This window comes from Lepisosteus oculatus, chromosome 9 (assembly GCF_040954835.1).
Source record: "Lepisosteus oculatus isolate fLepOcu1 chromosome 9, fLepOcu1.hap2, whole genome shotgun sequence".
Taxonomy (NCBI): Eukaryota; Metazoa; Chordata; class Actinopteri; order Semionotiformes; family Lepisosteidae; genus Lepisosteus; species Lepisosteus oculatus.
The window spans coordinates 23,502,203-23,515,106 of NC_090704.1; the positions used below are offsets into that span (position 1 = coordinate 23,502,203).

At 38.7% G+C, this 12,904-nt stretch overlaps 1 protein-coding gene across 1 annotated transcript in view; it reads left to right on the plus strand.

Moving 5' to 3' along the window:
• The first annotated feature begins 313 nt into the window (after positions 1–313).
• The window catches only part of samd13 (sterile alpha motif domain containing 13), a 31,724-nt gene continuing 19,133 nt past the window's right edge, over positions 314–12,904 (plus strand). Inside the window, exons 1-2 of the mRNA XM_006634977.3 lie at positions 314–459; positions 5,004–5,180. Coding sequence (XP_006635040.2) covers positions 5,093–5,180 — 88 coding nt within the window. The 5' untranslated portion in view covers positions 314–459; positions 5,004–5,092. The remainder of the gene's footprint in view (positions 460–5,003; positions 5,181–12,904) is intronic.

Genomic DNA, 12,904 nt, shown 5'->3' on the forward strand with positions numbered 1-12,904 from the left:
ACTGAAGTTGCACGTTGACTTCACACATAAAACAATGAGTTGAAATAACTCATAGTATCATTGCATTGTCTTCTTTATATTCAAACGAAACGGAAACAGGTTTTGATTGCATCGGTTCCGTCATGTAAAGTGTTTTCCCAAACAACAATTAGTAGATAAAGCACAAAAAAATGATGTGTGCATTTGTAACGCCCTTTTCATAATGTTTCATAGCAAAGGAGCCGATTGAATTACTATATAAATTCGTATGCCGTGCACAGTTGTTTGCTTCATAATTCATATTTCTCGTTTTAGTCTGCGTACCAGCCCTAACCTTGGGAAGAACTTCAATATCCAGAATCCTTTGTATGCCACAGGTCCATTGTCATTGGCTACAGCGGGCGATCTTGTTGGGAACGCTGCATGTGAGTGTAGTTCTGGGAGGAAGCTATTCTCAGAATCTACACTAATCAGAAAAAGGTAAGTGCATTTATTTTCCGATGAAAGGAAACTAGATCTGTTTTAAATAATTATTGCTGCGTATGTAGTCATTAATTCAAAAGTCTATTGTATTTTTTATTCATATTTATATATGTTTATACATTAATTTGAAAGCAGTTTAGTATCACATGCTGTGGTATAACCCATGCTGCTCCTGCTAGCAATGAAATAAGACGATGGCAGTATTTAAAATGAACATATTTAGACTTTTTCCATGTTGTGCTTTTTATATAAAGCTTCATGCATATGCAGTGCATTTTTGTTCAGGTGATATTCACTCTAGATAAAACATTTGCAATACAATAAATGTCATTATAAGATAAGGGTATCATATTTTGTTCTTTTGTAAAAGATTGATATTTCTCACATACCACGTCTGTTTGAAAACATCCATTTTGCAGCACACTAATATAATTACTTAAGGACTTACCTTTTTACTAAGATAACGTTTCAAGTTTTTTTTTTAAATTGTGGCTTAAACGTCTTTTTTATATAGTTACATCATTAAAGACAACACATTTTATTTGAGAAATGTTCGGGTTTAAAACATTATAGAGAATAAGTTGAAATAGAAAATGAGTTTAGCGCAAATTATACAGTGCTTCTACAGATACTTTGTAAGTTTTTTTTTAGATATCTGCTGTTTTCCGCTGGCGCTTCACTGCTAAAAAAGCTAAAATACATAACCAACACCGTACTATACCCTCACAGTGAGTTACACTCGGTTACTTTTTTTTTTGTTAAGTTCGGTAAGCACTGTTCACCATTTTAATAACAGATGCCCTTTGGTGAGACGCCTGCTAAGCAAATAAAATAATAATGAATAGTAATAATGGGTGCAAGTTCGAGCAATCATTAAATATCAACTAGTAAGGCAGAGCACAAAGCAACTTTTATGGCGTATTTATTGCCACATTTGAACCTTTGAGCACTGCGATATTTTAAGGAGTTCGGTTCTACATTTTCAACGAAGGGCAACATTTTAGCCTGTCCTTTGTATTATGTTGCACATGAAGCTACAACAGATTGCGTAATGTCAGCTCTAGCAGAATAAAGCCTCAGGTTCTGGACCGATCTCTAAGGAATTTGGGTCACACTTTGTTCTTTCTAAATGCTCCTTACAGTTTGTCACAGAAGAACATTGACAGGAGCAGTCAGGGTTAGCCGCCGGTATTTGATGATTTGATACTATAACTTTCTGAATCATATGTAGCAAGAACGACGGTGAAAAATGTGTTCCCATGGGAAACCTAAATTAGTCTATTTTGTTCTTGCTAGCTTTATAATTATTAAGATTTTACTTTTTGACAGTAAAATGCCCCAATATGTGCTAAGCTTTGTATCGGTTTTAACTGATTTGTAATAAAAGCTCTTAAAATGATTTAATAATGAATGTACGCCTAACACTTATGCAAAAGCTTGCGCTATGCTGACATTTCTGCTTTGGACGAGTAGAGAAGATATGTTAATGGTCCGTAATCATTTGAATTAAGGAGGAAATGGTAGAAACATCAAACATTATAAGACAACGTCTGCAGAACTGGGGGAAAAGGTCAAGCTTAATTTTGTCTGGTTTCTAATGATCTGAATTGTCATGTATTGTCATGAAGAGGTTTAAACTGTTTACCAATTAGCATCTTCTGGTAATATATAGAATTTCAACCTCTCAAAATTTGGTGAAGGTCCTGCTGTGATAAACTGGTCTGCTGGATTTTGAAACACTCTATACTGGAAGATATTAATCACCACTAGATACCAATGGAACCTTTAGTGTTGAAATTTACACTGGGTTTCTTATTTGAAAACTGATATAGAGTATGTAGACAGCAGTAAAATACCTGTGTCTGCCTTAATACTGGGCTATTTCTGCATATAGTAACTATTGTTGCCCATTTGGTTTTTGTGTCAAGAACACTGGTTGCCATGGCGAAAAAAGCAGGCTGTGAGTATCATCGTTTAACACTGTTAGCAGCCTGATGGAAAGAATGTAGTGATCTGCCAGTCCATTAAGCTCAGCACAGCAAACAAGTACTAGTCTGCAAATATTTTAGTTTTTTCCTGTATAAGCTGAAAATCCCTGAGCTTTGAGATGTTCTTATCAAATAGCACTAGTTGTATGTACCAGTAACATGGCCTGTTGTAAAATATGGACAGAAATATATCAGTATTGTAAAGAGGGTAAGCTCTTTGTAGAACGGATTCAGGGTCCTTTATTTAGTTTGATGATGAAGAAATGGCAAGAAGAATAGGTGATGGTTCATGCCAGGAACTCAAAGTGTTGCTCTGTGAGGGAAAATAACTTTTAGTTGTCGGCTGTGGCCGCAAACCTTTTAACAGAACGAAACGCATGTAAAAAAAAAAATCTCATGTGAAATATTAATTAATGTATAATTAAGTACAGTACTTGGATCCTTTATGCAATGAACACATTGTACAAAGTACTGGGAAATTCAAAATACTTGTACTCATGTTTTCATTTTCATTAAAATGCCATTGAAATGCAAGTTTGATCTTGTGATTAGTTTTTAACTGACAGCGTCTGTGTCTATGCAGTTTATTTTGCACCCACTGGCAGGTTTCTGAAGTTTGTATTTCTTCTTACAGGATACCTTGGTTTAAGAGCAGACAGATGTTGTTGCACAGAAGCATCTGTTTATGTTCTGAGTAGCAGAGACTAGCCTTGAAAACTGTGAAACGTGTGACCAAATTGCGTTTGATTTGGCCTTCCAGACCGATTTAGTAATGTAAGCATTACTTATCAATTAGGTCTAAATATTTCTGGGACCTGTTTTTATTATGTAGTCCTATTTTACAAGGAAGACAATTGAGAATACATTTTCATTTATTGTAATTATCTGAAGACCCTTTTATACTGCAGTATATAGTTACTACGGTGGTGTGAGTGAAGTACTTTTCTCAAAGTCCCAACATCGACATCCTAACTGGGATTCACACCCATAGCCTTGCAGCCCGGGGCCCAGAGCCCTAACCACTACTCCGTACTACAGCATTTTAAAGGTGATCTGGCACGGAACCCCCTCAAAAAAGTATGAGGATGAGTCATGATCACCATATCAAATTGCTTGGATTGGCTTGCAGGTTTATTGATCAATGCAGTCAAGGATCAAGGCAAGGGGTCGATCTCTAATAATTATGTATTACTAATAATATGTTTTTATTTTATATAGCGCATTCCATGGTACTTGCTGTATGGTCCCACACCAGAATATTTATTTTCAACCAGTAAAGTTGGGTAATATATTGTGTTCATTTAATTTGATCAGTTTTAATTTAATCATGTTTATTACCTGAGGATCAGAGCTGTGCAAATGCAGCATGGTTTGAACCATACAGTACATTACATTAAATGGTTTGGAAAGATAATCCTTTCTTTTCGATTGTTATCCCAAAATGATTCCAGAAATCCTTCTTTTAGCCAAGAAATGAGTTGCAGATTCTGGGCCCTTCAACATTTCAATCACATGGCCTGAGAATGACATAAATACCAAACTAAAGAAGCAGGCTGTCTGGGTTGAACCATTTAATTTATGCTTTCCTTAGGGAAAAAAAAATTGTTGTAGGATTAAGTGAGGGTGTTAACGGTTTTTGATTTAATCTCTATGCAGTTTTCCTCTTTCGATATTTCACCTGTCACAGGCTTTATCTCTGGTCTGTTTTGGTTTTGTTTTTTTCCCCTTTTATCATGTTTCTACATAATTAAAACTGAGTGAAGGGCTCCTCGTATGCACTGTGAGGTTCTTTTCTTAAAGGTTCCTCGTAGACTTTACACATTTGCTGTCCTTTTGTGTGCCAAGATGATTTACATTTTTTAAGATGTTTTTCTGCAGCAAATGCTCTGTACCTTGAAGAGATTTCTGTGTGTGATCTACAGTATTAATGAGTGAGAGGAATCTCTGTGTCAGGCTATCTCAAATGGGTTTCCTACTAGTTGTAAACAGCTTTTCTTTGCTAATTGGATAAAAAGCTTTATTGTTTTTTGTTAACCATTGTTAGGTGTGACTGGATTGCACAATATTAAAGGAACCCTTAAGATGGCCTTTATAGGGTGTGGTTCAAGCAGGTTTGACTATAATTCTGTCATTTATACCTTAGGCAAAATCTTCCAGTGCCTTGGGTTTCAAATTGCGTACAGTTCATCCTTACTCAGATGGAAGGAGAGACAACAAGTGTCTTTTAATATTATTTTAACAGACACCTTCTTCCAATGCTGTTCACATCCAGTATAATCAAGGAACAGTGCAAAAACTCCTAATGTACAGCACTATAAATTAGGCCTTACAATAACTGTAACATTGACATTTTCATCAAGAGTCTAGGAATCTTGCAAGCTGTTATTAGAATAGCACAGAATTTTAAATGTGAAATGTCTTGTTAGTGTTAAAGTCTCTTCAGGAATGTATCTAAGCCATAATGGCATTTTTGAAGCTAGTGAGACAACTGCAATATATTTATTGTGTGGGGTGATTTAAAGCAGTTCTTGTTTTTTATCAACCATCTGACAGGAAGTTAACAGTGGCTTTGTTTCAAGATGATTGATGGCACCAGGAGCAAGGTGACATGCAGGACCTGAGGCAGAAAAACTAAAGGAACGATGCTTCTGGTGGAAAGAGCCTCCTGCGACGAAGTGTTGAGGCTGAGGACATCAAATGAAAAATCGACTTCGAGCAACAAGGAGACCGGTAAGGGACCACTGCTACCCAACTACTGGTCTTTATCCATCAAGTAATATCTTTCAAGCAGACATAGTCATTACTCTAACAAGAAAGGTTGAGAAGTTTGCCAGACCAAGAACATTTTTACTTTTATCGTTGTTTGTCTGCTAGGCTTTACAACAGAGGTGGGAAACCTTGATCTGGATGCACAACAGTGCTTTCTGGAATTTATTCATTGAAACAGGGTTTGCTAAAACCAGTATGGCATTACTCCAGGTTTTAATTTGGTGGTGCTTTTGCACAGCCTTGAGCTGTCTCAGCCTTGGGAAAGAAGGACGCCTACAACTGCTTTACAGCCATAGTTGAAGTATAGCAGCCTCTGGCTCCCTCCATTAAGCATTGCGGGAGAGCTGGTTGGAGGAGCAGTGCATCTCTTGCTGGTGTCATTTGGACCTTACATGCATCCAACAGCGTTAACATTCTTAGGATTTTACTTTTTGAATGTAAAATGCTCATGTGTGTGCTAAGCTTTGTATCCATTTGTGTTGATTGCACTAAAAGAAAAGCTCTAATGATTTAATGATGAATGTACCTCTAACACTTATTCAAAAGCTTGCACTGTGATGAAATTTTTGCTTTAGAGGACAATAGAAGGCCCGTAATCATTTGAATTGAGGAGGAAATGGTAGAAACGTCAAACAGTTTTAGAAAAAATTCGCAGAACTGGTGGACAAAGTTAAATGCTTAGTTTTATCTCTCCTTTATAGCGGAAGTTCCAATATAAAGTGTAGTGTAGTGCCATGAAGTGGTTTAAACTGGTTACCGCTTAACATCTTTTAGTAATCTAACGTATAGAATTTCAACTTCTCTTAACACTCTGCTCAGGTCTTGCTATAATAAACTGGTCTCTGCTCTGTTTGGAAACACTCTGAACTGTAAGATATTAATCATCACTTGGTGCCAGGTCTCTGGTTTCAACTAGACAGCAGGTCTCAAGCGTACCTGTTGCACCAGAAACCGTTAATACCCATCCCGATGGTGCAGGCTCAGAGCACCCACAGCAGGCAGTGGGCCTCAGCCCGTGCTCTGAGAGAAAGCTTTCATGGATCAAAAGTTTGTTATAGGTACTATTAGGTCCATTTTCCAACCAGTAGAAAACCAAAAACGAAAAATTACGTATTACTGTATCTTTTCACCCGCTTCATTTGGGGTTCTAAAAAGATTGCATCACCTTGCCAGCCTTCAGTTTGTTGTTTTTGTTCCTCTGCAGTTTCTGCTTGTATTCAGCTCAAAGGTTATATATTTGCTCATTTGGTTGCGTCATGATCCAGAACTCCCTTTCAGACCATTTGTTAAAGAATTCCCATAATCACCATGTAAAAACACTGAAACAATATTGCAGTAATACCGCTTTAAAAAAAGCTTAGTTGAATATAATAAAAGGCTACTCCTTTTTGAAACCTCAAAATGAAACCATGCTGGAGTATGACATCAGTAGTGTACACTTGAGGGGAATAGTAGTATAGACTGGGATTTCAATTTGTATGCAAATAGGTCCTTTGAAAACAGAGGCTGTAAGAAATCCCGTAGCTGTAACACTGCAGCCCATCATGGTTAAATAATAACTTGCATTTGTATAGTGCTCTTCATCCCAAAAGACATATAGTAAGAGACCCGCTTTAAAACCTGTTAACTTCAGTTGATGTGCAGCTGCCCCAGGCACAGCTGATCAGATGGAGAAGGAAATACTTCAGCAGTTGCTTTAAAGGTGAAAATGAGAAAGATCAGATCGTGCAGGCCCAGTGGAATGTAACCAGAGCGTTGGTTTTCAGGCCCCCTACTCTTCCCAGAGTTTCATGGGGCTTTTAATGACCAAGTGGTCAGGACCTCAGTTGAATGTCTCATCCGCAGGACAGCACATCCTACAGCACTTGAGTAGAGATGTGATTTTCACTGCAGGTCTCTCTCTGCCCTGCTTTTCTTAGCTTCAGGGATCTGTTAAGATCAGATTGCTAAATGGAAAGGCTGCTTCACGAGGTAGTGCAGGTCGATTGTGGTATCGAGATTTAGTCTATAAGATAGTTTTAAAATCAGATAAATATTTATATGCTATTATGTAGTAAAAATAGCATTAAAAATAAGTACAAAGGCAGAGCATATACACTCGAAAATGAAAATAAGTTAAAATACTTTTTTTATAGAAGTTCTAATTTTCTGCTGCATTTTTGTGCTATTGCATTACCAAGAGAGCACCTGTACATATCTTTCCCATTTTGGCTAACATTTTATAAATATATGTTTTTGATTTCTAATTCTGTGGGTACTTTTCTTCATGAGATATAGTTCATTCATAGAGACCTTCCATATTTAAACACAAGGCCTGTCTGGTTTGGAGCACTTTCTGGTGATTTGTTTCATGGCTGCAATTCTGACAATTCTAAACAAGTCTTTCTTTGCCTCTGATGGCAGTTCATCTGGTGTTTGTCCCAGAAGCAAAATTCTAGGGTGCAGTTTCAATCTAACAAAGAACATTTTTGATATATTCTCAAGATACAGTGCAAAGGATTATTTACAAATGAAGAACATTCAAGACAGTTGCCAGTCTTCCCAGGAGTGGGCGCCCCATCAAATTCACCCCAAGGTATAATGCTCAGAGAAATCGCAAAGAACCCAAGATCTACATCTAGGGACCTACAGGCCTCGGTTAACATGTTAAAGTTCAGGACAGTACGATTAGAAAAAGACTGAACAAGTATGCCTTTCATGGAAGGGTAGCCAGGAGAAAGCCCCTTCTCTCCAAAAATAACATGGCAGCACAGCTTCGGTTTGCAAAGTTGCATCTAAACAAACAAGTTCAAGTTCAAGTTTGTCATTATACTCATACACAGGTATATGGTATAACAAAGTGCTATTTAGCAAGTTCTCAGATGGTAAGCAGTACAACAGAAACAACAATACAATTGTATAAGAAAAGAAAGACAGAGAAAACAGGCAATGTGCAAAACAACATCAGTTGTGCAAAATCATACATCAACAGAATGAAATAAAGATAGAAAATTATGGGGACTTAACTTCTTGCCATGAAGGTAGATTTCAATGTGTGTTTGCGTTTTTATAAAGAGAGAAGGCACTGTGAGGGTTCAGATCATAGGTGAGAGAGGCTGGGAGTTCAATAGTTTGATAGTGCAGGGGTAAAAACTGAGTCTGGTAGTCCAGGCCCAAATGCTCCGGTACTCTTTTCCAGATGGTAGAGGGTCAAACAGTGAGGGAGGGAGCTTTCCTCTAGCACCGTTTGTCTTAAATGTCCTGGATAGATGGGAGAGCATCCCCAGTGATGGACTGGGCAGTTTTCACCTCCCACTGTAGGGCTTTGCGGTCAGCAATACTGCAGTTGCCATACCACACTGTGATGCAACCGTCAGTGTGCTTTCTGTAGTGTATCTGTAAAAGTTATTGAGGATCTGGGGACATATCTTAGCCTTCTTCAACCATCTTAGGAAGTACAGGCACTGTTGCACTTTCTTGATCAGACAGGTGGCGTTGAGAGACCACGTGAGTTCCTTAGTGATATGGAATTTCAAGTTACTGACCCTTTCCACTTCAGTCCCGTTGATGTGGATAGGGGCATGTCCGTTTTGCAGTTTTCTGAAATCAACGATCATCTCCTCGGTTTTGCTGATGTTGAGGGTGAGGTTTTTGTCTTCACACCACCTTGTAAGGAGATTGACCTCCTCCCTGTAGGCCCTCTCATCATTGTCTGTGATCAGACCTACAACTGTGGTGTCGTCGGCAAACTTGATGATGGAGTTGGTGTTATGTTTGGCCTTACAGTCGTGGGTATAGAGGGAGTAGAGCAATGGACTAAGCACACACCCCTGGGGAACCCCAGTGTTCAGAGTTAGTGTGCCAGAGGTGTGGTTTCCAAGCCTGACAGCCTGAGGTCTGCCTGTCAGAAAGTCCCCAATCCAGTTGCAGATGGTGGTGTCAAAACCCAGTGCACTGAGTCTCTTGACTAGTTTCTCTGGAATGATGGTGTTAAAAGCTGAGCTGAAGTCGATGAATAGTCGTCTTGCGTATGTGTTCTTTTTATCCAGATGGGATAGGGCAGTGTGTATGGCAATGGAGATTATGTCATCTGTGGATCTGTTGGGCTGGTAGGTGAATTGGTATGCGTCCAGTGTGTCTGGAATGGTGTCCTTAATGTGGCCCATGGCCAGCTTCTCAAAGCACTTCATGATAACAGGAGTTAATGCCAACAGGCGGTAGTCATTAAGGCATGTCACTGTGGTTTTCTTCGGTATTGGGATGATGGTGGTTGTCTTGAAACAGGTGGGGACTACAGCTTGGGCCAGAGACATGTTGAACATGTCTGTGAATACACCTGCCAATTGATTGGCGCAAGCTCTGAGGACGTGACTGGGTATGCCGTCAGGTCCTGTAGCCTTGCGTCTCTTCACTTTTAGCAGAGATCTCCTCACCTCACCTGGTCAGCTGCAGAGGGTGCAGCTCTGTTGACTGGTTCTGTGTTGCTGACTTCAAATCTATCATAGAAGGTGTTGAGCTCATTAGGCAGGATGGCATCATGGGCAGGTGCACGGATGTCCTTCCTTTTGTAGTCTGTGAGGGCCTGTAAACCACAAGATTTCTGGAACAGTGTCTTTTGGACAGACAAGACCAAAGTGGAGATGTTTGGTCATTATGCACAACACCATGTTTGGTGAAAACCAAACACAGCGTATCACCACAAACACCTCATACCGACCGTCAAGCACGGTGGTGGAGGGGTGATGATTTGGGCTTGTTTTGCAGCCACAGGACCTGGGCACCTTGCAGTCATCGAGTCGACTATGAAATGCTCTTTATACCAAAGTATTCTAGAGACAAATAAGGACATCTGTCTGACAGCTAAAGCTTGGACAAAATTGGGTCATGCAACAGGACAGTGATCCCAAGCACACCAGCAAATCTACAACTGAATGGCTGAAAAAGAAAAGAATCAAGGTATTGGAATGGCCAAGTCAAAGTCTAGACCCCAACCACATTGAGATGCTGTGGCGGGAACTTAAGAGAGCTGTGCATAAACAAATGCCCTCAGACATCAATGAACTGAAGCAATGTTGTACAGAAGAGTGAGCCAAAATTCCTCAAATGATGCGAGAGACTGATAAACTCATAGAGGAAATGATTACTTCGAGTTATTGCTCCTAAAGGTGGTTCTACAAGCTACTGAATCATGGGGTGTATTTAGTTTTTCACACATGGCCTCTGCATGTTGGCTTATTTTGTGTTAAATAATGACATAGTGGAATCTGTTGTGTGTTGTTTGTCACCTGAGGTTAGATTTACCTAATTCTAGGACCTGGTTAGGACCAGATGATTTTTTGTTATGTGGTGATATATAAAACCATAGAATTGAAAGAGGGTGTACTTTATTTTTCACATGACTGTAAAGGTGAACTAGTAGTTTTATGCAGATTTAAATATTTCTTCCAATTCCACAATTGCTATGCAAGCTCCAGCCTTCCTTTCCCATTTGGATCATACTGTTATCTATTGCATTCCTCCTGTATTTTATGTTATACACAAAAGCAGAGTTAGGATTTTGCTACCTTGGTTATGTATCATATATATTATTAGACTGTCTATATCGTTCAGAACTGAGAATATATTGTACAGAATGTTTTGTGAGACTTGCCTGTTTTTTCCCCTTTTTTGAAGAAATGTCAGTTTTATTTTCCTCTAAGTGAACAATAAGGCTCAGAATAAGGAAAATTATTGTGAACCTTTGAAACTGAATATTTGAAACTCTGAAATTCTCACACCTATTGTGAGCCCCCGTCATATTACAATGGGAATGTGGCTTAATTTCCAACTATGGGGGGCTGGAAACTGAAGGTCAGGAGCAGCAGCTTTAAGGACGTAATGTTACTTGAGAGGTTTTGGGTTGAATGCGGGCTGTTTGCTTCTGGTAGAAGAAATGGATGGGGAAAAGGAGGTGCCAATGAAGCAGACTAAATAATAGCAGCTCGTTGATGTGTTAGCCTGGCCATGTGTAAGCCACCATTTTAAAATTCGACAGGAGTTCCACTGCAAATGTACCTTTCTGTCTGCTTGAGTGCTGTATAGCTTTTTGCACTAGTGTGATAACATTTTATGCCTCCAAGAGTTGCTGGCCTCTTTTATGTAATCGGTTTCTAGTGTTATATAACTCACAGTAGTGGATGTCGAAGGTGGGAGGAGAGCTGAACTGAGTAATGAGAGCAGGGCGTATGCAGAGAAGTGGGCGTGAAAGGCCACTCTTGGAATCTATATCTAGGGCTGCGCTGTTAATTGTTTACAGTCTGTGTGCATTTTTAAGAACATTGCAGCTCTGCTGGGTCACAGTGATGTTAGCCATTCTTATTTTCCATGCTTTTCAGTTTGGAATCTTATTTAAAAAGCAGCATTAAATCATGAAAATAACTGCTTGAAGTGCCCTCCATTTGAAAGATGTCTGTGCACATAAGAGAGATGCTGTCCTTTGATACCAGTGCTTGACTGACTGCCATATGCTATCATTGGCTGCACATTTTGTTAAATTAATTTATTTTGAACCATGATGTTTTTTACTTTAAAGACTTAGATATGTGTTTTGTAGAAAGAGTTAACAAAATTCCAATATGTTGACCTCTTAGTATTTACATTTTACATGCTATAAAAGTTCTGAAAGGCAGTTTCTTTTAGCATTACAGTAACAGTATGCAAAATCATTCACTGCATTGTTGTTAATTACTTTGTGGATTTAGTGTAGACCACAATTAGCAAAAGCATGCATTTGTGTGTCTTGAACTAATGTGCTGTAATATTATATAAGTCAAGCTGTATTGCCAGAATGGCCTGTGTTAGTGCAGCAGTTTCTGATCCAGAATTTCATAAACTCGTGCACTTTCAGTGAAAAGTGAGTTTACGTCATACGTGTATTTCAAACTATTCTAGTCTGAACTGTATTATGATGTCAACATGCATATAGGCTGTAGATAGTCTATTTAATCTGTTGTTCTAATGATAAACCTCCACTAAAACATCAACCTTTTTGTCTATTTTTGTCTGTATTTCTTTTTCCGTGTGAAGGTTCACTTTTTAAACATGTTCTGATCCCTGCAACCAGGGCTGTTCATAAATAATCAGCAGTTAAATTAGCCAAACATTTTTTCTTTTCAGGCTAAAACGCAATTGATAAAGCTACCATCTTTACCATTGCTGCTTCTTTTTAAGCATCTAATATGTTTTTTTCATTAATGTGCCCTGCTGCTAACTTGTCTGTGTTAATCTCAGTGTAATACCATCTTAAATTAGCAGATATATTGTGATGGAAAAAAAGCAAACCCTAGAGTGTTTCCAGTGCTTAATTGTCAGCATTATTTCTCCTAAAAAACAGTTGCTGACATCCTCATTCCAGGAAATGTTCAATTTCCCATTCAAGGAAGCATGACATTGTCTTCTGCTTGGTGGCTCCGTTTCTGTTTTTGGGTACAGCAATTGATCACCAATTACACTGGGAGTTCTTTTGCAATTGCAGACTATATATTCATTGTTTCTTATTACCTGTTGTACGTCAACAAGTGCTTCTCTTCCAGGTTGCTAAGCAACAAGCTTGAGTGTTATTGTAGAAACGTGCAAAAAACGCGCAATTGCACACATTCTGTCACACACATCCTTGCAAGCAAATACAAACAGTGAAAAAGCTTTCAGTCTGCGTTTCCTAAATGAGT